Source organism: Tenrec ecaudatus, chromosome 3 (assembly GCF_050624435.1).
Source record: "Tenrec ecaudatus isolate mTenEca1 chromosome 3, mTenEca1.hap1, whole genome shotgun sequence".
In the NCBI taxonomy this organism is placed as follows: domain Eukaryota; kingdom Metazoa; phylum Chordata; class Mammalia; order Afrosoricida; family Tenrecidae; genus Tenrec; species Tenrec ecaudatus.
This window is the reverse complement of record NC_134532.1, coordinates 161087813-161115700: the sequence shown is the minus strand read 5'-3', so window position 1 is coordinate 161115700 and position 27888 is coordinate 161087813. Positions and strand designations below refer to the sequence as shown.

Sequence of the window (27888 nt, the reverse complement as noted above, 5' to 3'; positions counted from 1 at the left end):
TGTTAAACACAGCTCACAAGAACAGCGCTATGGGAAAAACTCAAGTATGTGAGGGTTTTCTCATTTCAAAAACTGAAATGTTGATTAATGACAAACCTTGTTCTAGATGTCTATCAACTTCCTGAACAAACAAAAATGTCAACTCACAATGCATTTGGAATTTGTTCCACCAGGTCGCTCTTTCTATTTAGAGGTTCTGAAAAGATAGTGTAACAGTGTGTGACAAAAAGGGCCTGTATTGTGCCAGACAGGGGACTGTTTTTGCCACCACAACATTTCACCTGCTCACACAGCCATCGCAACTGTGGAAGTTTTTGGCAAAAAGAACTATGCTTCTCTTGCCCCATGCACCTTATTCACCTGACCTCATTCCGTATGACTTCCTTTTATTTCCCCAAATGTAGAGGGACATGAAAGGATAGTGATTTGATGGGGTGAAGAAAAAACAAGGGAGGTACTGTCAAACATCCAAACAGATGAGTTTGAAAAATGTTTCCAAGAACAGAATTTCGGATTAGACAATTGTATAACAATGGAGAGTACATTGAAGGTGATAAAGTTGTTTTGTAAAAATATTTAAATGCATAGTTTTTTGGGGAAAAACCTGTATTTTTTTGGCATACCCCTTGTACAGATTTTGTTTGATTGTTTATATTTGTGATCTCACATTCTAAGATTCATCTTGGTTCATTCCATAAACATCTATGATATATAAAATTTACTTTTACAGTGTCTGTAACATATTTCTTCTCTCATTTTTCCTATTATTTGATATAGTGGTATTAGCTTCCTTAAATCAGTAATCAGATAGTAGGGTTCATACACCGATTCTGTTACTCAGTAACAGATGTATTCCATCCTGATCAATGTTTGCAAAACTAACTTCTTCATAGAAAATTCCCCTCCCCCGCTTTTTTCCCCAACAACACAAATGGCACCTTTATACGCGGACTACTCTATGTCTGATCTACTCCCGATGGAATACACTGAAATGGGAATTACTGGATCAGTGGTAGGAGACAATGGAGACGCACCATATCAGTAGCTAAGGTCAGCAGTTGACTGTAGTAAAATAGGCTATCACTTGCTCATATGGAAATTCAGGTTGAAGCTGAAGAAAATGAAAATAAATCAGGAATGATCAAATATGACCTTGAGTTTTTCCTGCTTGAATTTTGAGACCATCTCAAGAGCAAATTTGACACATTAAACACTAATGTTCGAAGACCTAATAATTAGTGGGAGGACATCAAGAACATCATTCATGATGAAAGCAAATGGTCATAAAAAAGAAAAGAAAGAATGAGAAGATCAAAGTCAATTTCAGAAGAGACTCTGAAACTTGATCTCAATCATAGAGTAACTAAGGGAAATGAAAGAAATGATGAAGTCAAAGAGCTGAATACAAAGTTTTAAAGGCCCACTCAAAAAGAAAAAGTAAAATAATATAATGATATTTAATTAGCCTTAGATTTAGGAAACTAAAAAGGAAAACAAGCTCAGAAAATCTTTAAAAATATACTTAGCATATCTTAAACTCAAAAAGAAAATCAAAGTCTGGAGTTGCAATATTAAAAGTTTCTGTGCACAATATATTGACTATTGCAGGAATCATCAAAAGAAGATGGAAGGACTACACAGCGTCCCTGTAGCAGGAAGTACCACCATTTCAAGAGGCAGCATACGAGCAAGAACCAATGATGCTGAAGGAAGAAGTTTCAAACTGCACTGCAAACATTAGCCAAAAACCAGGTTCCAGGAATTGATTGAATACTAATTGAACCTTTTTAATGGGTTCATGAAGCATTGGAAGCATTTACTTGTCTGTGCCAGGAAATTTGGAAGAAAGGTACTTGGTAAACTGACTGGAAGAGGTCCATATTTGTGCTTATCCAAAGAAAGGTGACTCAACAGAATATGCAAACAATAAATGTCATTGATAACACATGCAAGTAAAATTTTGCTGAAGGCCATCCAACAGAAGTTACAACCATACATTGGCAGGGAGCTACCATAGGCTCAAGCTGCATCAGAAGAAGTAGAAAAATAGATATCACTGTTAATGTCAAATGGGTCTTGGCTGAGAGCAGAGAATACGAGAAGACTTTTACTGGTAGTTTTTATTTTGTTTTTTGAATATGCTAAGGCATTCGACTGTGGATGATAACAAACCTTGGAAAGCCTTGAGAAGAATGGGAATTCAAAAACACTTCATTGTGTTCATGGGGAATTTGTCCTGGATCAAGAGACAGTTGTGTAAACAGAACATGGTTTAACACTGCATAGTTTAAAATCAGAAAATGTGTGCATTGGGTTTGTATCATCTCATCATGATTATTTAATCTGTATACTGAACAAATCATTAGAGAAGCTGGAATATACAAAGAATGTGACATCTGGATCAAAGGAAGGCATAGCCATACCTTGCTATATGCAGATGACACAAGCTTGTTTGCTTACTGTAAGGAGGACGTAAAGAACTTGTTGATGAAGATCAAGAATCATAGACTTAGTATGGGTCAGGACTCAATGTAAAGAAGACCAAACTCCTCACAACTGGACCAATAGGTAACATGAAAAATGGAGAAAAGGTTGAAGCTGCCAAGGATTTCATCTTGCTTGGATCCACAGTCAATCTTTATGAAAGCAATAGACAAGAGATCAAAATATCCATTGCATTATGTAAATCTACTGCACATATCCTCTTTAGAGTATTGAAAGTCAAGGGTGCTACGTTGAAGACTAAAGTGTGCCTGCTCCAACCCACAGTGTCTTAAATGACCTTATATGCATATGAAAGTTGGACTTTCAACAAAGGAGACCTATGAAGAATCCACGTGTATCTTTGAATTGCAATGCTGGCAAAGAATATTGAAGGTACCCTGGATTGTCAAAAGAACAAACAAATATATCTTGGAAGAACTATGACCAGAGTTATCCTTAGAAGAAAGGATAGCAAGACTGTTTCTTAAATATTTTGGGCATGTTGTCAGAAGAGACCAGTCCGGTGGAAGGACTCATGCTCAGTAAAAAAGAGAGGCAGTGAAAAAGAGGACGGCCCTCAATACTGTGGATCGGCATAGTGGCTGCAAAATTGGCTTGCATACATTGGTTTCAAGGTTTTCAGGACCAGACAGTGTTTAATTTCATTGTGTATAAGGTCACTATGTTGGAACCAATTTGACAAAACCTAACAATAACATAATCTATTTTAACAAGAACATAATATATAATGCTATAGAGGATGCCGATAGCTATGGGAGAGAGAGGGACATGGCAAGGGAGACTGATATCAGTGTTTGGAGTAGAATACTCAAAAAGGCACTCATGTTAGGTCTCTTTAAGGAGATAAAATATAAGTGAAGACATTTGGAAAGTGAACGAGTTAGCCATACCTTTATCTGAAGCATTCTCAAGACAGAAGAAACATCAAGTATCGTACTCTAAGGTAGAGGCATTTTGTATGTGCAAAGTGCTAGTGAGGCTGAAGGGGTCCCTAATAGAAGTTGAGGCCTTAAAGATAAGAGGACCAAAAGACTCCAAACTCACATCATCAACTGGATGCCAATCTATATGGGACAGGATAGAACTGCCCCTATTGGTTTCACCCCATCAATCCCTATGATAGTAGAAAATCTCATCTTCACCGGCAGATCTGGCTAGTGGTTACAAACTACTGACCTGGTGAGTCTGCCACCAGGGCTCATATTAGATGTCACCTACAATAATAGAAACTCCATCAGCTCTCATTTCAGAGGCCACATCTTTAGCGCCGTCTTTTCAAACTCCTTAGTCCCTAATATAAACTTTCATGGGACTCCGAACTTTCATTACATTGAATTGCCTCTTTGCACCTTTTATAAGAATTTTTTTCTCTTTTTTGATGAATCATTTTCTTGGGGACTCTTACAGTTCTTATAACAATCCATACATTAATTGTATCAAACACATTTGTACATATGTTTAAAAACATTTTCTTTCTGTGTGAGCCTTTGGAATCAGCTCCTCTTTTTTTCTTCTTCCCTCTGGCAGCCTTCCATGCTTGTGAACCCCTGATAATAATTGTACATTATAATTAAATAATATTTATAATTTATAAATTATAATGATTAACTATTATTATTTTCATACCTTATACATCCACTCTGTCCCTTCACCCAAATTTCAGTTGTTCATCCCCTGGGTAAAATATTTTTAATAAGCATTTCATATAACAGGTATTCAGAAAATGTACAATTTATACATATAAGGCACAGTGGATTAGGACCACCTCAACTCAAGCAATAGAATGTTTGGAGTACCCAAAAAACTTTCTGAGACTCTCTCAATAGTTAATTATTTCTTACTTAAACATAGCCATTATCTTAAAATTAGACAGTAAATTGAGTTGTGCAGGCATTTGATACTTAGTCACATGAAATCACTCAGTACGCATTCTGTCACCTTTGGGTTCTCTCTCTAGATTTTGAAGTTGGCACATGAAACTGTTGCACTTACATTCTCACTTTGTAGTTTGTCATGTAATTTATTTATATAGTTTATCAAAATTAGTCATTTGCGTAAATGATCAGAAAAGCTAGATTATATGAGGAAGAATGCAGCCTCAGAATTGGAGGAAGACTTCTTAACATACTGCAATATGCAGATGACACAACCTTGCTTGCTGAAAGTGAGGAGGATTGGAAACACTTGCTCATGAAGATCAAAGACTGCATCCTTAAGTATAGTTTCCAAATCAATGTAAAGAAAACAAAAATCCTGACAACTGAACCCGTAGGTACCATCATGATAAATGGAGACATGATTGACGTTGTCAGGATGTAGTTTTGCTTGGATCCACAATCAATACTCATGGAAGCAGCAGACAAGAGATCAATGCATCACATTAGTTCAATCTGCTGCACAAGACCTCTTTAAAGTGTTGAAAGTCAAGGATGCTACTTTGAATACCCCAGGTATTTTTAATCACTTCACATGTATGCAAAGTTGAAAATTGAACAGCAGAGATCAAAGAAGAGTCAATGCATTTGAGTTTTAGTGCTGGCAAGAAATGCTGAAGGTACCATGGGCTGTACAAAGTACAAACACATTTACTTGGAAGAATGCTCCTTAGAGGAAAGGATAGCAAGACTTCATCTCACATATTTGGACAAGATGTCAGGAGAGATCAGTGCCTTGAGGATGTCATGCTTGGTAAAGTAGCAGGATAGCAAAAAAGAGGAAAGCCGTTGACAACATGGATTGACATCGTGACTGTGACCATGGGCTCAGATGTAGGGACAACTGTGACAATGGCACAGGATTGGACAATGTTTGCTCTGTTTTACATTGGGTTGATATGACTGACCTGACAGCACTTAATAACAACATAAAAGATCATTTTGGTTGTTGACAGTTTTTGCTATAATACTTAATGTTCATATTAAACTTTAGTGCATATTGATGTCATATTCATTATAGTTGTCATATTTAGATAACTCTGTCTTGGGCCAGGTTGACTAGAGAAACAAATGAAGCGACACTCATATATGTGTAAGAAAGAACTTTATAAAAAGAAGTAATTACATAAGTGGATACCCCCCAAAAACGGAATTGCACTGGGCAGAATGAAAATTTATTAGTATGTATTTTCCCCACTAGGCAGGCCAGCATTGAGCAACTCACTCTGAGTTAGTGCACCCAGTGGCATCACCTGGGAAGGTTCTCTCTGGTCACAGTGAATTTTTTCATAAGCAGTTCCACGCAAACCTCATTTTTTGTGATGTCTGACAAAAGAGAACATCCTGCAGCTGTGAGATTTTGTTTCCTGCTCAGGAAAAATGGTGCAGAGACTGTTGTGATGTTGAACACAGCTCACAAGGACAGCACTGTGGGGAAAAACTCATGGGAGTGAGTGGTTTCCCCTTTTTAAAAATGGTGAAATGTCGATTGATGACAAACCCCGTTCTGGGTGTCCGTCAACTTAACCCAACAGATGAAAATGAGGACTCGTAGTGCATCTGGAGTTCATTCCACCCGGTCAGACTGTTAATTATGCTTTCTATGTAGAGGTTCTAAAGAGATAGTAAAAAGTGTGTGACAAAAAGACCACCTCATTGGGGCAGATGAGGGGCTGACTGGTTTTGCCACTATGATAATGCACCTGCTCATGCAGCCAGCTCCGTGCACCAGTTTTTGCAGAACACAGCATGCTTCTGTTGCCCTATGCACTTTATTCACCTGACCTCACTAATGGGATTGCTTTTTGTTTCTGCAAATGAGTAGGGACATGAAAGGACAGCACTTGGAGGATTTAGAAGTTGTGAATAATATAACTAGGAAGCTGCTGTCAGCCATCCAAACAGATGAGTTTGAAAAGTGTTTCCAAGAATGGACTCAAGGATATGACAAGTATATTAAGTGTAATGGAGAGTACTTTGAAAGTGATAAGGTTGTTTTGTAAGCAAATTTAAAAACAAAGCTTTTTTGAGGGAAGCCTTTTTTATTTTAGTACTCGTCCTCCTCCGTGCCCCCCATATCAGGAAAGCAAACCAGACTGGTGCAATTTGTGGGTGATTAGACCAGCTACCCCACATCAAGCTGCCTCTGAAATGAGGCGTGCTGATGAATGGACAAGAAAGAGACATGTACAAGCATGGGATTGGGAGGACAACAGTCTGATGGACTGAAGTACAGAGTATATTCAAAGCTTAGTTTTTATACTCTTCTCACGAGGGAATGGTTACAAAACAAACATCAAAGAACTTAAAAAACATTCCTAAACTCTTATCTATGCAAATGTTACTTAACTGGCCACACTTTCTTAACATTTGAATAATAAAAGCACTATATTCTAAGACAAGCACATGGATATGTAAGATTCCAAAGAATCTTAAAGAGGTGGTAAATAACTGAGTTATCTGGCAATGTTTTTAGCTGCAAGGTCACAAATAACTGGGTTATTTTGCAATGCTTTTGTCTGCAAAGACACAGAGGCACAGGGGACTAATTGATCTCCCATCAATAAACACCTTGATCAGTGCAGGCCTCCTACAGCAACTCAAACCCATAAGTCCCTCTTCAGACGCATGCAGCCACATGCAATGATGCAGAATGCAGGAAGATCACAGGATGGTGTGTGTACGTTCCTGTGGATCCAAATGTGGTGGAAATATGCAGGGCACTGGCAAATCTCAGGGCGTTCATCAGAGTCCCAGCAGGCAGGAAGGCTGATAATGTCCCAGCAGGCAGGAAGACTGATAACGTGAGAAGGAGGTTGCCAGGGCTTTTGATATGAGAAGGCCACATCTGACTCCACCTCTCGCCAGAAGTGTCTCCTTGACATAGAATCATTTAACTGTCACTCTCTTCCATTAGTAGTCTAGCAGCTACAGGAAGCAAAGATTTTACTTCTCTTTTCCAATTGTATCTCTTACTGGTAGGCAGTAGAGGGTAATCAATAGTTTTGAATTAATTAATCAGTCAATTAACTGGATTAGCATATAAGAGAATCATTTCTAGTATGCTAGTTTGTAATTTTGAGATATTTTTTAGTTAGAGCAATTAGTCTAATGTTTTATTTCTGTAGTCCTGAGCCTGTTTTCTTATTATGTAATGAGCTTTAGGGTGTTTCAGGTGTATATGTGTGTGTGGTGTCCCTAAGGCAAATATGATATAGAACAGTATTTCTGAAGGGTAACCATGTTCCAAAGTCCATAAAGTCGTTCATCTAATATTTAATATTAGGTGCCCAAATATTTAAGAAATTCAAATCGCAATGCAATCCATTCGTGAGTGAGGTATCACCATCAGCAGCAGTGCTCTCTGAAAGGCTTTTGAAAATACTTTGGCTCTTCCTCACTGATTGTCAATATTTTTAGACCCCTAACCAAATATATAGTTAAACAATATTTCATAGATGATGGAAATTATTACACTACTGTTTTAGCTTACACGGCATTTATTATTTGCATTGTTTCACCTCATCTGTTGCAATGTACTTCATGTTTTCCGGTGTTCCCTGCCTCCAGGCCTCCTTCTTTTCTAGCCTTCTGTACTTGGTCGTTGGCTAGATGCTGCTCTTGTGATCTTTAAATGATATTTAATGTGATAAAATAAAAATTATTTATTTTCAGTTCCTTATAAAGCTACCTAACATGCAACAAAACATAGAAATGTATTGACTTATCTCCTTCAAAAGAAATTAAGAAATAGGAGGATAGAAACTCTGTTACATCGGTAGTATTAAGAAGTTTATGAAAAACTGCATTTTAGTAGTATTCTATTAAATAGAATTCTTTGTTCTTTCTTCCCAAGCTATCTAATTTTGCATAATTATGAATTCTAAAGTTAATATTTTGCTAAAAAACTAATAGTTTAATACAAATTTAAATAACCCCTATAAAATTACAATAACAATAATTACCTTTGCATATGAGCAAATGTGCTTGAAACTCTGGATGGAGGTATGAATTTTGATAACAGAAAAAAATTGGATTTTATCAAAATATGTATTTTGATAAAAGAAAAATTGCTTTATCTTGTAAATTAATATTATTAAATTTTGATTTTATTTCTTCAAAATATTTAGTTTGATATACAACTTAATATTTATTGTTTTTTATAGTTATAATCATCTCAGTATAAACTAAAACTCACTGCCATCAAATCAATTTTGACTCATTCTTAATGAAAACCAATTATTATCATGATTTAGTTTTGATGTTATTATGGTACTATACTGTAACCATGTAGAAGCTGTTTATTTGTCAGATGCTCTTGAATACATACTCTTTTATACCTATGGTAGAAAGAAAAAGAATCATTTTTGTGAAAAGTTGCCTCTGGGTGAATTCATTTCTTTTCTTCTTCTCCACGCAGAGCCGAATCCGTAGAATGTGGAATGACACGGTCCGAAAGCAGTCAGAGTCCTCCTTTATTACTGGAGATATAAACAGTTCAGCATCGCTCAACAGAGGTAACTAGAAATTATTTTTCATATGTATTCATTGGTGATTGCTTTAAAAAGTTCTTAAATACACTCTTATTTTCAACTTCTGGACCTTATTCCATCTGCTATTGCAAGGGTGGTCACGTGTAAAATAGCAGTGTTCCATTATTTATAAGCCTTTTAATTTTTTTCTAAGTCCTAAATTTTCAGAAACTCTTTTTCTAAAAGGAGAACTAGAGACTGCTTTTTCTAGTCATCTGCTACTTCTATAAACGGGTGAGCTGTCAGGCGCCATTGGAGGCAGTGAAAATGAGCAATGATGTGGCTATATAGTTCGCTAAGCATCATAGAGTTCCACATTGTCTCAGGGATAAAGCAATTGCACAGTCTTTGTGGAAGTAAAACTATACTGACTAATACATACTAAAGATAAACTGAGTACTTGGGGAAAAGCACATCTAATCGTAATATTTAAAGCACATCTCATGTTAATATTTAAAATACATATCCAGCTAGTATTGGATATTGGAAGATCCAAGAAAAGATATTTTATGAATATCATGAATTTTGTTTTTTTACTTCGGGTCAAAATGCTCCTAAAACATCTTTTAGATTTGTAAATTAAGTACCCTTAATCTCCTATGTGTTTACGGTTGATTTTTTTCTTTCTTCTTTTTTCTTTTCTCTGTGTGCCTATGATTAGAATTAATTTGAATGCAGTAAAAATGACTAGGAGCAATGTTTGTGGAGAGCAAGAAGATATCGCATTCATTGTTGGGAAATATTTAGAACGTAAATTTATTTTGAATAATGGTGTTTGTAGGAATTTATTTCAATCCTTTCTAAGTCATTTTTATGCATATTTTCAGTAATTCGTTTTTTGATCAGCATTGTTATCTCCTCAAACTAAAGTATATTAATTTATTTCAAACCTGTATCCAAAAGTCTTTTTGTAACACCAAATGTTACTTAGAAGAAAATACTATAACAATTATGGTTTTTCTGTAAGAAAGATTCAGATAAAGATTCATTTGATTACTTTTAGCCATGTAAATGTATTGGAGTAAGTTTTATGTCTATATAATTTAGAACCAATAGTATTGAGCTTGAATTTGATACAGGGATACGTGTTGTAATCGGATCTTATTTAAGTCTCATGTTCTTTCGGGAAAAGATGTAGCAACTCTGACCTAGTAATGATTATTATTTATATCACTTTCATTTAAGTAAGAGTAGTGAGTAGAAAGGTTTTTCCAAATATTAAGGAAATACATGATTTTGATGTAAATAAAGCATTGCCTCATATATTATTCATGATCAGTTTTTGTTTCATAATCTAGAATATGTTCATTTAGTATCTTTAATTTTACTATTTAGTTTTTGAACTTTTATTTCAGTATGAGTCTTCTAACTTTCTAGCAACACTGTCCAAATAGCAGAGAATCAATACTCACAAATGCTTCCAAATCCTATGAATTTTTATAGGATTAATAAAATGACTAATTTTATTTATTCTTCAAATCATCCCATACATATTAAATTTAGAATATATGAAATTTAGAAAGAAAACTTTCCTTAATAATACCTATTGTACATAACTTGAACTTATGATCGTGGTAACTTAAAAAAGGAGAACTAATATATTTGAAATGAGAAACTGACTATTTTGAGCATGCATAACATGTATATTTTTATTGGTTACTCTTTTATATAAATTTACGTGAAAGTAGTTAGGTGTGAGCTTAATCAAAATGGCTTTGAATGATTATTTTTATGACTGCATTTAAAGTCAATTGTATTATAGAACTTCACTTTACCCTGTTGTAATTGATTCTCAAGTATTTAATCATCTTGGATGGAATATAATGGTCTGAGGACACTGGGTCAATTTGAAATATATTTAATGGGAATAGTAATACTTTATAGTGACTGGTTAAATATTAAATTTTATTATTAAAACATACAGTTTTAAAAGACTTCTTAAAATTAATTGAAGGAAGAGTTTAAGTTTGTTTGTGACATCTTATGTAATTCTAACTCTGCCTTTGGGGAGTGGGCTAAGTTGACTTATGGTTTTAAGTATGGCCAGGTAGTGATCTTTTCCATCAAGTTATATATCCATCCTTTTACTTCGCACTACTAATAGTAATCACAGTGATCTTCTTGATTTTCCATATTAATTTCTTAGATCTCAAACCAACATTTCTTATTTTATTCTCATCTCATTTTTTTTATCATAGGTGAGTGGAATACTTTAAAATTTTGTTTCTTCATAGTATATCTCTGAAGATAGTCTTTAACCTTCTTCTTTAATCTTGTCTTATTCCCCAGGGTCATATCTTCCCTGCATTCAGGCGTGTGTATCATATTTAGGTAGGTGACATCCAAGATTCACCTTTCCAGATAAACACTCCAGCCACCTCAGCAACATAATTATTCACCTCTTTTTATTCCAAAAATTTTATTTTATATTTTTAAATCAAAAGCTTAAACAACACATCTTTACATTTTCATATATTCTAACTTCCCATTCATTCTTACTTTTCTTAAATCTAGCAATGCTTTTTTTTTATAATCAAAGTTCATGTTGCTTTCTTTATAAATTAGCTCTAGTAAATCTTTTACTTTTATCTTTGGATACTTGTGGCCCTTGAAAAACATAAATAATTATCAAAAACAATTTCTGTTTCCACTTTAGTTTTCTTTCCTACTCAGCTCATAGCCCAATTAACCAAAAGAGTATTTTAAAAATTGTATATGTCTTTTCATCTTTCTCCTAAACAAAAGCCCATCACGATCGCATTTAGGATACATTAAGAATAAAACATTCCATCACACAGTGCAGAACTACTTCTCAATTTTTTTCCCCAAAGCCATACCTAATGTTCTTTCCTTAGGCTACGTGGTTGCCCTGGTGTGCATCCGATTACCTTTCTAGATTTCCCAATGTAGGGTCCTGATTATAAATGACTGGGATGCAGTGCCTTGAAATCATTTGAAAGCTCATAGATCTATTAGTAATTTTATTTTTAATAATTCTTACAGATTTTCCTTGCGATTTTTGTTGTTTTCTCATCTCATCTCTTTCAAGCCTTCCCATTCCTTTGTTAGGTAAATCGATTTATATAGCTGTTATTCAAATTGACCCCTGCATATTTTGAATTATGACATAATGCTACATCCTTAAGTCAGCTTAGAATTCCTTAAGGCCCATAACAACACTTTCATGCTAACTTTACCAATCCCACTCTATACAGGTGAAAGGAGTTATAAGGGAGTCCAATGGGGATAGTTGATTAGAATGTTTAACTCTCTTCTAAACTCAAGTTTTCTAACACTGAGAGGTATCCAAGAGGTATTAATTAACGGATTTAAGTATTTTATATTTTACATATATCTGGAAAGTTTAGCTAATCTAAGAGCCCCCCCTAGGTCTGTTGGAATTCTAAACCATACACCCCACCCCCCTAGCCTCCGCAAAACAAACACTCACTACCATTGAGTCAATGCTGACTCATAGGGGCCCCACTGTGGGTTTCCGAGACTATAACTGTTTAAGGTAGAAGATAACCCAGTCCTCTCACAGAGCTGCTGGTGGTTTTGAACTGCCTTCCACATGGATCACAGGCCAATTGGAGTCACTACACCACGAGGGCTGTAAGAGCCCTAATTTCCTGGTAGTGGAAAGAGCTCTAGCTAGAACGGTGTTCCAGCGATTAGCTCCATCACTGCTGGCCACACCTGGTCCTGAACAATTTACATTCACAGTGCCTCACGAATTGTATTTGATTAAAAATGAAGTGTATGTCAAGAAATGTCTCTCGTAGTTCATGTATTAATATTTACACACTTTTTTTAGATCTATGTAGAAATCGGGACCTTAACTGAAATTACATTTCATTTCTCCCATCATACATTATATCTTTGCATTTCCCCTCTTGGTTTTATTTCATTAGTTAGATGATGATCAGTAAATTCATTTTATTATAAAGTTTGCTAGATAGTTGCTATTACTATTGTATCTTTGTTGCCCCATACCCACACAATCCAGGCATGGCATTATTGCAAAATCTATCCTCTCAGGTGGCAGAATTAGAGTAAGTCATTTCTTTTTCTAGAACGATGACGTGGTTAACATTGTGGGGTTTTATTTCCTCCCAACCTCCCATCCTCCATCTTGTCAACCTTCCACATGATGAATTATTGTACATGACGCTCTGACAGTGGCATTATATGTTTTTTAAGCTAAACTTTGAATTACAAGGCTGAAGACCCATAGATCTGTGGCGTTTATTTCAAATGCTAATAGGTTCTTTGTTACTCTGAATAAACTTTCTCAGAAAATGGCTTACCATGAAGGTCTGCAATGTTGAGTTTCTTTTCCTAAGTTTTTAAGGATAACTGTATTCCCCCAGTGTGACAGAAAGGACCCCACCTGATAGGATTGTGATACAAAGATAAATGTACGACTATCAGATATTTAAAGGAATTGAATATTTCTTTGTAGTTTTGCACAGGTGTTTTGACGATGAGAACTAGAAATGAGCTACCTGAATTTTATTCCTGTGGCTTCTGGCAAAAGGCTTCCCCTCTTGGTGTCAACATAATAGGAATATAGACTACTTACCTGGAATATTCTTCTAATTGGTTCTATCAGTGTCTAGAACATAATGCATACAATTTTTATTTTTATTTATTCAGATTTTCAGTTCTATTCTTCAATAGATCAAGCTGTTTCTTTCCAGTGCTCTCAAGTTATTAGGTTTTAGAATTTATCATTCACTCCCCAAAGTTTGCTTCACCCCCACCCCAACCCCCTGCCTCCTTGCCCATTCCAGCATGCTAGATAGATGGGAGAAATCAGGAGGTTAGCTGTACACCAAGAGAAAGAAATAAAGATTTCCTTAGATGGCACTTCCCTTGAGGGTACCAACAAGAAATCAACTAATAAAACTGCATCGTCTCTTCTAAATAGAAATTAAATGCAAATTCATCTGCCTAGTGTACTTTTCACTTTTGATTTGTAATTCTATTTTGGCAATGAACAACTAAAGGTAATGTATTTCTTCTTCTCCCTACCTAGAATAATGATACAAGCAAATACTGCCTTCTTTATTCCTCCAAGCTCTATTTTACCCTTCAGAAATCTTAGATAACACAAGTCAAATTCAGTCAGCCCTACTAAAGAAGCAGTTATGTAGCAAAGCAGGGCTGGGATGCAGATCCATTTTTTACGCCTGTCTTCTTGGAGTCTGTATTGTCTTCCTCAGGAACTCAGTCACTGAGGCAGGAGAAACATCACAACAAATCACCTGCTACCTCATTAATATTCAGACTTCTAAACATTTTGTTTTTAATTTTATCAAGAAAAATGCAAATGAAAAAAAATCGACTGCGATTAATGACATCTAAATTAAAACTACTGGGGTGAGACACTCATGCTCGTTCACTGCACTTTATTAATGTCGGCAAATATAGCTATGCTTACATGCATAAAATATGCCAGGTTGCCCAAAACCCTTCCTATTCAAAAGGATTATCAAATCATCAGTTGTAAATATTAATCAACATCTAATATAGTCTGATGTGTATTTGTGAAGTTTGTAAGAACAAGGAATGATGTACTTTAGAGTCTTTACATAGCTAATAAATCAAAGTCGCTTGTAAAGCACATGACTTGTTACTATCAAACCTTCTGATACATGTCTGAAAATACAGTATCTTGTGCATAGGTAAAGTTTTCCTCTGAGAGTCACTACTATATTTCTATCTAGTAATATTTGTTTATATGCTTGATGTATAATTGAGATAATCCTCTTGGCTGTCATTTTTCTTCATTTGTACATGTCATCCACCCAGACACAATCAGAAAATGTATCATAAAATAAAGAACTGGTATATGTTACAAAAATCAATTAATTCATGCCAAAGTTTTAAAAAATGCAGGTTTTAGAAGTAAGTCTCTTGAGTCAAACAAATAATTAAAGTACATTCCAGCAACATCTTGAATCTGAATCCAAGGGAGATCAAAAGAGTTTCAGAATGAACTGCTGTTCAACTGATAAAATGAAATGTATTGGATATTGATGCCAGTCAATAAAAGGCAAAAGTTTAAGCTATAAATTATTGGTAGGAACTTAACGTGAAAACTCTTTCAATAATTGTCCAGTTTGTCCTGCTTATGCTTTGTTGCCAACTATGTATTGTGATATTATTGCTTCTAATTACTCAGGATCTCAGTGTCAACTATACAACAGTAAATAGTTTGTAATTATTATATTTTACCATTATTATCATTTAGGTATAGCTTTCAGAGACCCATTTAAAAGAGAGTCCTTAGTGTATATTTAGCAAAATATTACTATTGATTGTTACTATATCATCTTCTAGGTGTAAAGCTATCTGTCTGACCTCTTTATTGTAAATTAAAGAGGTCACAGCAAGACAATTCGATAACTTCTATTTATAAATGCCATGGAACATTTTACTTAACTTTGAAAAATTGTTGCTGTGTCATATGTGCATGAGAATGTACTTATTAATATTATATTTAACTAAATGTATATATTCCAACTTAGCTTCCAAAATTTTAATCAAACACAGTAGACCTCTTTATCCTTTTTGTAAATTTGGAATTTCCCTCTAAAATATATAAGTATGTTTACCTTTGCACATATTCCTTATTCTTCATCTTTTCATGTCCATTGTATTTATACACATGAAGAAACTGGGTTTATTGGTATTTAAAATAATTTATTACAATATTCCATGGTTGACAGCCCTGGTGGCATAGTGGTTATCTGTTTGACTGCTAACTGTAGGTGAGCAGTTTGAAATCATTGGCCGCACCCACAGGAGAAAGATGAGTTCTCGACTCCCATTATGAATGACTTGTGTGTCAGAGTCTGGGTAGGTCTGAGTAGGACCACTCAGTCCTGTGGAGTCACTATAATTCAGCATCAACTCAATGGCACTGAGTTTGGATGGATCCTGCAGGGTAGCAACCTACTTGTATGCCTGCCAAGGTCTTTCTAATTATACATCTTACCTATGATAATGAACTTTCAAAATAATTCCATGTAAAGACAACATTTTTTTCCATAAAACTTCTGAAGATTAGATATGTTTTTCAGGGATGTTTTCCATAGTGACCCTCATATTATCTCGCCTGAAACTAAGGTACTCTTAATAGCTTAGGACTATTTCTTCATTCCCTTTGCGTACTGATTTCTCTACTTCCATTTTATTTTGTTATACATAAAGTTCTTCAGCGTAGACTTACCCTGCTTTATGGGGTTTGGGGGATAAAATACTTAGAGTTCATGGGGAAATTGGGAAGTAAGATTAATATATTACTTTTCCATAACCATCTGTAGGGAATTTGGTTGTCACTGAAGTTGCCAGGCACCACTGAGTCAATTCTGACTCTGTCACTGTATAAGATAGAAAAGAACATCCCCAAAGGGTTTTCTAGGCTGAACTATTTACAGCAAGAGTGAATGAGATCTTTCCACTCATTGAGACTACTGGTGGGTTCAAACTACCAACCTTTCAGCAAGTGCTAGTTTGCTTAACTGCTGTGCCAACAGGGCTCTTTAAGGAATATGGTAAATAAAGAATATACTATTGTCTACATGAAGGGCCAGGGTTGTCAGATTTTATAATCCTGCTTGTTACATGCTGAAAACTTCCAAGTAATTTTATTAGAAGAAACCTTTTTTTCTTTGCTGTTTACTTCATAAACTTGATTAAAGAGATGAGTATTTTGGGTTATGACGAAGGTTGTAAAAAATAGGTAGATACTTTCTGCATGTAATCAATTAATGTTAGAACTAAATGTATCACTTTTCCCAGATCTTGTGATTCCTAAATGTGGTATTCTTTGAGGATATAACCTTCTCAATTGATACAATGTTTAAAACAAAAAGAAATTCACTTTGGGTTGAAACTTATAAATTAAAAGTTCAGTGCGTATGTAATACTAATTCTTGTTTTAGGAAAATCTGTGAGTTTTTGTGTTTTTTAAAAGAATAAATAAATTAAAAATTCCTGTATAACTACAACAGTATTCCAGCTATATTATGAACACTGAAATTCAGATGATATAAATATAATATATATTATCCAAAGTTAACTCACAGTGTCACCCCATGTCAAATTATCTTTTTCTCTCAAGAAATATGGGCTAATTCAAATAGTATTGCTACTGGGAGTTTAGTACAGCTGAACACAAGTCTATTTCGAACAGAACACATTTAAACAAGGCTATTCAATCAGTGGATGGCAGGAGACAAGTTCTCGTAGAAATACATTTGTCTTCGTCTTGTTTTGGTGCCTTCAGAAGGAGGATACATTTTGAGCCGTGAAAAAAAATTTTTAAGTCAGAACTAATATCAAGTTATTAACAAACTCAAGTAGATATCATCCTAAATCACTAAAGCAATGCCACACATTTAGGTGATCGAGACACACATAAAGCAACCATTTGTAGATGGACTAAATGCTTTAAAGAAGGACCGAAAGAACCAAGAAGTGAACTAAAGGGTAGTAGAGAGAAGGAAGGACATCAACCTGGGCTCCAAGAAACTGTGGTTGAAGTAGAGACACTGGGACACTGGGACGGCAACCACAGAATTGCCACTGATGCAATGCCTTGAAGTTAGCATCTCCCATGGATCGGCAAGCTTGCCAACACATTCCTCAAAGATCAACTTGCTTATACAGCTGATCTCTCCAGGAATCCTCTAAGCAAGTTGGAAGCCACTGAAAACAATTTTATGAAACAAATTGTAACTGGGGTGACTCTTGGATTTGCCATAGTGATCCAGAGGGTAAGGTCCAATTGAAACTGTAATTTCTGAGCAACTTCTCTGATCCAGATACATTAAAGGCAAAGAGATCACCTGAGCGAATTGTGGAGACTGTTTTGGGTAGGAAGAGGGTGGATATAAATAGGCAATCATGATAGATTTTTCTTAAAAGACATGGGGCAACTTAACTGTGGGGGCTTATTATCAAGAATTTTAAAGAAAATGAAAAATTTCATTGCTAACAAAAGTGCCAGCAAAATCATGGTGAGAATTTTTCCTCCATCATGACGATGGATTGTACTCATTCTTTAAGGGTAGTTGTGTATGTTTGTGTGTGTGTTGTTTTTTCCTTGTTATTATTATTTACTACACTTTACTAACATGTCATTAAATAATTTAAGAAGAGTTGTACAATCATCATTATATTCAATTTTAGAACATTTTCTTCTTCCTTGTAGTCATTGTTATTCATGTAGTTTTCATTATTTTTTCTAATGGCCGCAAAAATATACACAACAGAATATTCACAAATTCAACTTCTACTTGTATAATTCAGTGTCATTGATTATACTCTTCATATTATACAACCATTATTGATATCCTTTTCCAAATTATTCTACCACCATTGACATAAATTCAATGTCCCCTACACAAACACCCTTTTCCATTCACCTCTGGTAACCATTGGTCAAGTTGTCTTTCTTTCTTCTTCTTTTTTTCCTTCATTGTTTTCTTGATATAGTATTCACATATTACACACTTCCATGGTTAAATCGCTTTGAAGAAGATTTGTATATAATCACAATAAATTTTTAGTGTGTTCTTTCCCCTCTCATGTACATTGTTTGCTCCCCAAATCCCCTCACACTCCCTATCTCCCACCCACTCCCACATCCCTAATAAACCATCGCATCAGTAATTATCTCCATGAATCCGCTCCTGCACTTCACAAACTGGGAAACCCAACAGAACTAATAAAAACAAAATAAAATGGCAAGGATATAATAATAATAGTATAAAGATAAAAATATAAATAATGAGTAAGAAAGAAAAGACCACCATCAATATTTAATAGGCCAGGGAAGGAATTTTTGTCATGTAACAAGCAAGAAATACTTGAGCCTAGAACAAATTCACGGTGGGTCAAGAGGGTGGTTAACTGAACAAGTATCAAGTTTGATCCAAGAGAATCAAATTTACATTGATCTGTCTGAAAGTAAAGCTTTCAAGCCCCTTGTATGTGTCTAGAGAGGGTCTTCCAGAGGCTTAGGTTCTGGGCTCCCACTGTCCTCCATAACCTTCTACAAATTATGTGTTCACAATTTAAGCTCTGATATTTTTTCCTTCATCATATGTGGATTTTGTTATTGCTATCTTTGAATCATACAAGCTGGCATGCTTCTTCCATGGGACTTAGTTAACTCCTCACTTAGATGGCCGCTTGTTGGAATACAAATTTTTAAGACCCCAGACACTATTCTGATTGATAGCCAGGCACCATCAGCTTTCTTCACCACACTTTGCTGTAGCACCTTTATTTTCAGTGATCATTTTATGAAGATGAGTATAGAGCTGTGTTATCAGAATGCACTGTTCTCAAATTGGGGCTAGAGTTAAGTGAGAGCCCCAAATCCATCTGCCTGTCCACAAGTAATACATGACTTTGGTGTGTGTGTGTGTGTGTGTGTGTATTAGTCAAAGATCACAGCTCTTCTCTGGGAAGGGGAAATTCTACATAAATCCTACCTTCAGAAATGTATAACTGGAGATCTATAATATGTCAAGAAATATTTGATTTAAATGTGTTCTTTGTTGCTACTTAGTCCATTAATTTGAATTTACTATTTGTCTTTCTATTACTATGCCAATGAATTGAAACTATTCAAGTTCAAAGCACATAGAAGTGCATGCCTTTGCTCAACACAACACTGGAGATAAATGATTGATGATATAGATTTATCATTCTGAAAAGCAACCACTTCCTCTGTTATGAACAGAAGTTTCATCGAGAATTCTAAGTTCCAATCCTACTACAATGGGTTTTCACAAAGAGAAAAATTGCTTTCTCTGAAGCTTTACTTTTAGCTAATGATGTGAAAAATGTCACTGAATATCAGATTTTTTTTCATCTGCAATATGGCAAGGATTTGGTATACAGCATACTAAAACAAAATTCACATGGAAAAATGTAACCTTTAAGTCTTTTAGAAGAAAATATATCTGGGGGATAAGTTTTTAAAAGCATAAAAATAAAGGTCATAAACCATTAGAAAAAATATGATTTTCTAGGGAAGATACTTACGTTTGTCTTCCAACAATTAAAGAGTTCCATATAATGGGCAATAAAAATTCCAGCCTCGGATTGTAATATTGAAAGATTCTATGGACAAAATATTGAATGATGTAGAAAGACTCAAAAGAAGGTGGAAATAATACACAGATTTAGGGGCAGGGGAGAGAGGCAAAGAGGAGAAAGGGGGAACCCATCACAAGGTTGGATATATAGCCCACCCCAGGGAGGTGAACAACATAAATGTGGGTGAAGGGAGACAACAGACAGTGTAAGACATGAAATAACAACAATAACATATAATAGATCAAGGATTCATGAGGGTCAAAAGGTAAGGGAGGGAGGGGTACAAAGGGGAGGTGATACCCAGGGCTAAGGTAGAAAGAAAATGTTTTGGAAATGTTGGTGACAACATATATACAAGTGTGCTTAATACAATTGAATGATGGGTTATTTTAATATTTGTAAGAGTCCCCCAATAAAATTAATAATAATAATAATGAATACACAGATCCACTCTTCCAAGTACAACTAGTCAACATCCATCCCTTTCAAGATGTAACATATCAAGAACTAGTAGGACCAAAGGACGAAGTTCAAGCTGCACTGGATACCTTAGCCAAATATGAGACTCCAGGAATTGGAGGAATATTTATGGAAATGATATGACAAGCTTATGAAGCACTAGAAGCACTCGCACATGTAAGTCAAGAAATTTGGAAGACAGCTAACTTGCCAACTGAGAGGAAGACAGCTGCATTTTCACCCATTCCAAAGAAAAGTAACTAAAATATGCTAAAATCACAGAACAATACCATTAATATCACATGCAAGTAAAATTTTGCTGAAGATAATCCAACAAGAGTTTCAGCAAAATATGGAAAGAGCTGCTGGAAGCTCAAGCCGGGTTTAGAAGTGGATGTGGAACAAGGAATATTATCGCTAATGCCAGATGAATTGTAGTTGAATACAGAGAATACCAGAATGATGTTTACTTGTGTGACTGATTATGCAAGGTCATTCGACTGTGTGGACCATGGCAAACTCTGGAGAGCCTGGAGAAGAATGGGAATTCCAGAACTGTTTTATGTTCATGGGGAAAGTGTACAAGGACCAAGTAGTTGTGCAAATCGAACAAGGGACTCCTGAATGGTTTGACATTTTCAAAGGTGTGCATCAGGTTATATCCTCTCACTGTATCTCGTCAATCAGTAATGCTGAGCAGATACTCAGAGAAACTGGAGTATGTGAAGAACGTGGTGTCAGAATGGGAGGGGGGCTTATTGTATGGGGATGACCCAAAGCTTTGCTGTAAGGAGCCCTAGATGGGATCCGTTTGATCTTTTCGTGCTGAAAGTGAGGAGGACTTGAAGCACTTGCTGATGAAGATCAAGGACTGCCGCCTTCAGTCTGCATTGCAACTCAGTGTAAAAAAAAGAGAAATCCTCACAGCTGGACCAGTATATTGTCACTCACAGATAGGTGTGATATATGATCCATTATTTTCGGTTTAAGGATATATTATTTTTTTTGAAAAGCCCATATGTTTGGGCAAGAGGCCACACATAGGAGAGTCAGTTGGAGCAAAACACAAGGATACACTAGATTCTATCGAGATTCCTCAATCTAAAGCTTTGAATTTATCTGTGAAAATAGAAGCAACACCTTCGCTTCCAGGTTATGCCATTTTTTCAAAGAACAATAACCCAATCTGTATTGAAGAAAACTTATCAGTGGAATCTATATTAATAGACTCCAAATGAATGAATTAGCTATTGAAAGTGGGTGAACTTTCCACATCATTTGAATGAAATTTAATAGGAAGGTTGATTGAAATTTAAGAGCAAAGTTAATGATTATTAAAAGTGCACAGTGTGATAAATCAAGATGCCAACTCTTTGGTTATTATTATTTTTCAGTACTGAAAAAGCTCTTGGCTTTTAACAACACATTTTTCTTTTGACACTTAGTAATTTTATTAATTCTTTCAATAAAAATATTAAAAATAAGTATGGTTCATGATGTTTTTCTGAGTGATTTTATGGATATTGTAAAGATAGTAGTTATATTCCATTAGTTTAAAATTATAAAGTTAGTTGGTCTTGATTTATATGTATGTCTTTACTTCATGAATAACACTATAACACTGTAGTAACCACTGTCTTTCTGTAAATTCTCTATGTATGCTTTGATATTGTTTTATTACATAGCATGCAAAATATAGTAGCAAACTATTTAAAATAAATCCTATTTTATATTTGCACATCTAATTTTAAAATGTTTTTTAGATTTAATTTATTGCAAGATCATGAATTTTCTAAATGTATTTTCACAGGAATTCTTATGAAAAGTTGTTATTAGAAGCAAGGGTCTTTTTTCAAGTCATTTTATTGGGGCTCATACAACTCTTATCACAATCCATACATACATCAATTGTGTAAAGCACACTTACACATTCATTGCCCTCATCATTGTCAAAATTCGCCTTCCACTTGGGTTCCTGGAATCAGCTCATTTTCCCTTTTTTCTCCCCCTCTCTCTCCGCTCCCCCTCCCTCATGAACCCTTAATAATTTATAAATTATTATTTTATCTTATCTTACACTGCCTGGCGACTCCCCTCACCCACTTTCCTGTTGCTCATCCCCCAGAGACAAGGTTATATGTAGATTCCCGAGATCGGTTCCCCCTTTCTACACCCCCTTCCCTCCCGGTGTCGCCACTCACATCGCTGGTCCTGAGGGGTTCGTCCGTCCTAGATTCCCTGTGTTTCCAGATCCCTACTGCACCGCTGTGCATCCTCTGGTCCAACCAGGTTTGCAAGGTAGAATTGGGATCATGATAGTTGGCGGGGAGGAAGCGTTTAAGAACTAGAGGAAGGTTGTGAGTTTCATTATTGCAAATTTATTTTATTTTTTTAAGGCTCTTACAATTCTTATTACAATCCACACATCAAATGTATCAGGCCTATTTGTACATATGTTGCCATCTTTCTTTTCTAAACAATTGCTTTCTATTGAGCCCTTGGTATCAGCTCTTTTTTCCCCTTCCCTTTCCCTTTCCACCCTTGTTAGATTATAAATTATCATTATTTTCATATCTCACACCAACCACTGTCTCTCCTCCCTCATGGTTTATGTTGTTCTTCCCCCTGGTGGGAGGAATGTGGTTGTGTGTGGATCATTATGATCGGTTCCTCCTTCCCACCCTCTCCTTCTCCCTACACATCTGGTATTGTTATTCCCATTCCTGCTCCTGGGTTACATGTGTCAGGATCTCTGATCTCTTATCTACACTTGTGTATATGCTCCAGTCTAGTCCAAAGTGAGAGGCAACACTTGGGTCCTGGTAGTGGGGGGTGAGGAAGCCTCAAGGAACCAAAGGAATATTGTGTGTTTCATCAGTGCTTTACTACACCCTTGTGGACTCATCCCTTCCCTGTGGCCTATCTGTGGGGGACACACATCCTCTACTTTGAGGAACCTCATATTTTTAATAAACTTTTTAATTCGTTTGTGTATTATAAGGTGATATGTGAATATAAAAATCAAACAAAATATCTCAGAAACATACACAAGTAAAAAATCCTACCCCTCCTCCTTAAATCTTTAAAAATTACTTTTCAAGAATTCTGGGGGGAGCAGTACTTACAAAAAAAAAAAAGAAAGAAATTACTGGTTTACTCAAATATGTTTAAGTAAAACAAGTAACATCATGACCAAACTTAAAATCCACTGTCGTTGATTTGACTCAGACTCACATTTCCAAGACAGTAAATCTTTTTTAATAAAATCAATTTATTGGGGGCTCATACAACTCTTATCAAATCTTTATGGGAACAGAGATACTCAACTTTCTGCCCTGCAATGGCTGATGAGTGTGACCCTCTGACCTTGAGGTTAGCAGTCTGCCATCAGACACCACAATCAGTCCTTCTAGACTGAGTCTTGAATGACCTTGAATAGTTTACACTGGTGTTTTAGCCTGTGTTCCTTTGATGATCTTGGTAGATTGTTTTTGTTGTTAGGCATAGTGTTCCTAGGTGACAGAGTAAAACTGCACCAGGTAATATTTTTATGGTGGTATATTGGAGGTCTTTCTTCCCTTGAAGTTGATTGAGGGTTCTACCTGCTAACATTTTTGTTGGCAGATGAGTACTTATGTAAATTAAGTAATGCTAAGATTTTATTCAGTTCTAAATTTCATAATCTGTCTCATTTAATTGCGTGAGATTTATGTGGAAATAATATTTTGCATCATAGTACAGTGGTCAAAGAAAATGGCTTATTATTTTTCCCTTTTTACGTGTTATCTTAACTCTTTGAAAGGGGAGTACAAACAATGAGACTCAGTTATAAGAGCGAAGCATGATCATGTGTATACAGAGACTTGTCCATAGAATATTGCATGCACTTTTGAGGTTCCAGCTTCATGGACAATATCCCTTAGGAACTATTCTTTGCTTTATGTTAAAGTTGTTAGTCTACATTAGTATTCAAATTCTATTCACAATACTATCATGTGTGAGGCTGTTTTTACTTTACAAAATATATTGTCCTTTAAGAACCAAAACTGAAGTCTGAGAATAAAATAGGAGGCATCGCCTAAGAGTAAATCAGCTTTATACGTAACTGATTTATATAGTCAGCCTGCATAATGGAAATCACTTCCTAAAATAAAGCTGTATACAAGTTTTATAGAGTACTTATCACATGAAGAGAGAATTAACCTGAATGAATTGAATGATGGATGAACAATACTCAGGGAAAAAAGAGAATCTTCAGGGTGAAGTGATTTTATGTACTTGATTAAAACAAATAGAACATTTACCATCCTGTCTATTTGTAAATATCAAGAAACTGAAAACCCGAGGTGTGTTGCTATGTGAATAGAAAAGAATATTTGGTTTGTTAGCTCGGCAAAATCTTCAGTAGTAAAATTTTGTTCATTGACTATTATCAAATAACAATGTCAGGGTGTTTTTTAAGTACTATCTGAAGGACAGAACAGATTGACAATTCAAGTTATTTTAGGAGCATTTCGGTATTCGTTAGCCTCCTGCCAAGAAAAAGAGTTGTTTGAATGAAGTTTCTGAGTGAAAAGTTATAGATTCAAGAGAGATCCAGCTGTCATCTTTTTTTAAGACCTGTTCTTTACTCGACAACCTCAAAAGATTCTGATTTACCTTGAATTTCCCATCTTAAATTAAATGTATCACATTAAGCTAGATGTGGCTGGCATTCCAGGCTGCCCAATGTCAAACCACTGTTTTCATTTCATAAGGAAATAGATTTTAAGAGTCGTAGTCCAGTGGCAAAACTATACTTTTCAAATGACTGCACTTCATATGAGTATTCAATTAAAAAGCTCTCACTAAAACTTTTATTAGTCTTAATCTTCAATATGTTAATGCAACAACGGAAAGAATCTTTCCTGCCATGACTTTCAATGATTCTACATTTTAAAACCATTTCATTGACTTTTGTATCTGCCTTTATGAATAAGCATCAGAAAACTCCCCCAGATCTTCAATATGAACTGTGGAATTCTTGTTTGTATTGCATCAAGCTTTCACGAGATAGACTGTGTGACTTACTGTCTGACAGCTTTGTTGATGATTCCCGTTTGGTGGAATTCAATCCTAGTTCTTTTATTATTTTTTGTGTGGTTTTATTAGAGAAAATAAGCAGGTGTGACTATATGACAACCAGGATTTAATGGGTGTAATCGTTAAAGCAAAAGCTATTTCACAGTCACTTTTCATTTTTAATCACAATTTGAGCTTGTTTATTTGAGTAATAACATGTTGTGCTATTTATCCAGTTGTTATAATACGCAATTAGAATTCAAGTAGCATTTGTATTTCCATTTGTATTAGCACTTATTTTTACGTTCAGTGTTACATAGTCCCTTATATAGAAATTAGAATGCTACTTGGAAGGGAAGCTTGGGAGACTTCAACTCATCTACTTTGGACAGGTAATCAAGAACACCAATCCAGAGCAAAGGGCCTCGTGTGCGTTAGCTGGCACAGGAAGGAAAGCCTCAATGAGATGGATTGACCCAAAAGTCACGATCATGGGTTCAAACATCAAAGATCATGGAGATGGTGTATGACTTGGTGACATTTCATCCTGTCACGCATGGCATTACCAGGAGTAGGTGCCAACTTGATAGCAACTAACAGCAAAATAGTGTAAACTGCGAATAAATAAATAAAATTTTTATAAGAGTAAGTTAAAAGTATCGCTGCTAGGGTTGCATTTGGTATTTCTGTGAGTTCATCTCACAAAGAGTGTGTTTCAGCATTTCTCTCTGATCAGTGGGTGGCTGCAGGCTCCTTCTCTCAGGGAAACATTTGTCCTCGTCTCCTTAGGGCGGCTTCCAAAAAAGGCCAGTGAAAACAGTGGTTATTGTGGGGTCAACCAGGTCTGTTAAATTCTAGGCCGAGATTTCGGCTCAAACGTGTATGGCAACTCTTTTGGGGCGTTCTAAAATGATAATCTTGATAGATTTCTTGAAAGATACAAGACACACATGAGGACTTATGAAGCAGTTGTACAATGTTTTCAAAGTGCATTGGTGAGGAAAAGGTCAGCAACATTTTCTGAGGAAATTGTTTCCATCAGAACACTGCACTTGCTCATTCTTTTGAGAGTTTCAAGGTCTATCCTATAAGAATTTTTTTTGGGGGGGGGGCATTCACGGGACACTTTACCCTATACACCTTAAAACGCTGATCTTAACTCTTCTTTTAAATTCTGAAACTCAAAGAATATTTAGATGTTCCTCAAGAATGCAAAACTGCCATTTTGAGATGTTGTGAATAAAAGAATCCAGGATTGGGAGAACGGTGGTAAGACAAACAAGAAGACCACAGGGTTCCATGGCTAAGGGTTGTTCTGTTGTTGTTAGGTGCCACTGAGTTAAATCTGACCCATCACAACCCTATGGACGGCAGAACAAAACACTGTCCAGTTCTGCGCCATCTTCTCATTTGTTCTTCAATTTGAGCCTGTTGTTGCAGCCACTGTGTCAGTCCATCCTGTTAAAAATCCTCCTCCTTGCCGATGCCCCTCTCCTTCGCCACAGCCTGATGTATTTTTCCAGAGACTGGGCTCTCATGGCAACATTTCCAAAATAAGTGAGTTAAAGTCTCACATCCTTGCCCCTAGGAAGAATTCTGGCAAGACAGATGTTTTCTTCTCCTCCTCTTCCTTATTCTTTTTAAAATCATTTTATTGGGGCTCTTGAAGCTCTTATAATATTCCATACATGAACTGTTGCAAGCATATTTGTACATAGGTTGCCATCATCATTTTCTCAACATGTACTTTCTATTTGAGCCCCTGGTATCAGCTTCCCTTTTTACCTCCCTCCCCTTTCCCACCCTCATGACCCTTGGTAAATTATTATTTTTATATCTTACATTGACAACTGTCTCCCTTCACCCACTTTCTGTCGATCATCAGTTTGTCCTTCCTTTGGCAGTCCATGTTGCTTTCAGTATTCTTTGCCAGCACAGTTGAAAGGAATTGATTTCTTTTGTTCTTCTGTATTCAGGGTCCAACTATCACATGCATGTGAAAGAATTGAAAATATTACGACTTGGGTCAGGCATATCTTAGACCTCAAAAACCATCTTTTCTTTTCAACACTTTAAAGAGGTCTTGTGCAGCAGATTGAACCAATACAATGTGTTATTTGATCTTTTGACTTCTGCCTCCATGGAAATTTACTGTAGATCCAAGTAAGACAGTATCCTTGACAACTCTAATCTTGTCTCCATTGATCATAGATAAGGGTCAGAGTGATGGAGACACCCTCTTCAGAGATGTGCATACTTAGATAGAGAATGGG

General features: G+C 35.7%; 1 protein-coding gene across 8 annotated transcripts in view; it reads left to right on the top strand.

The window, feature by feature from the left end:
- Positions 1–27888, top strand: part of ADGRL3 (adhesion G protein-coupled receptor L3) — a 1168212-nt gene that overhangs the window by 953184 nt on the left and 187140 nt on the right. For all 8 annotated transcript variants that reach the window (XM_075544262.1, XM_075544264.1, XM_075544263.1 and 5 more), the window contains one exon: positions 8860–8956. In XM_075544262.1, coding sequence (XP_075400377.1) covers positions 8860–8956 — 97 coding nt within the window. The remainder of the gene's footprint in view (positions 1–8859; positions 8957–27888) is intronic.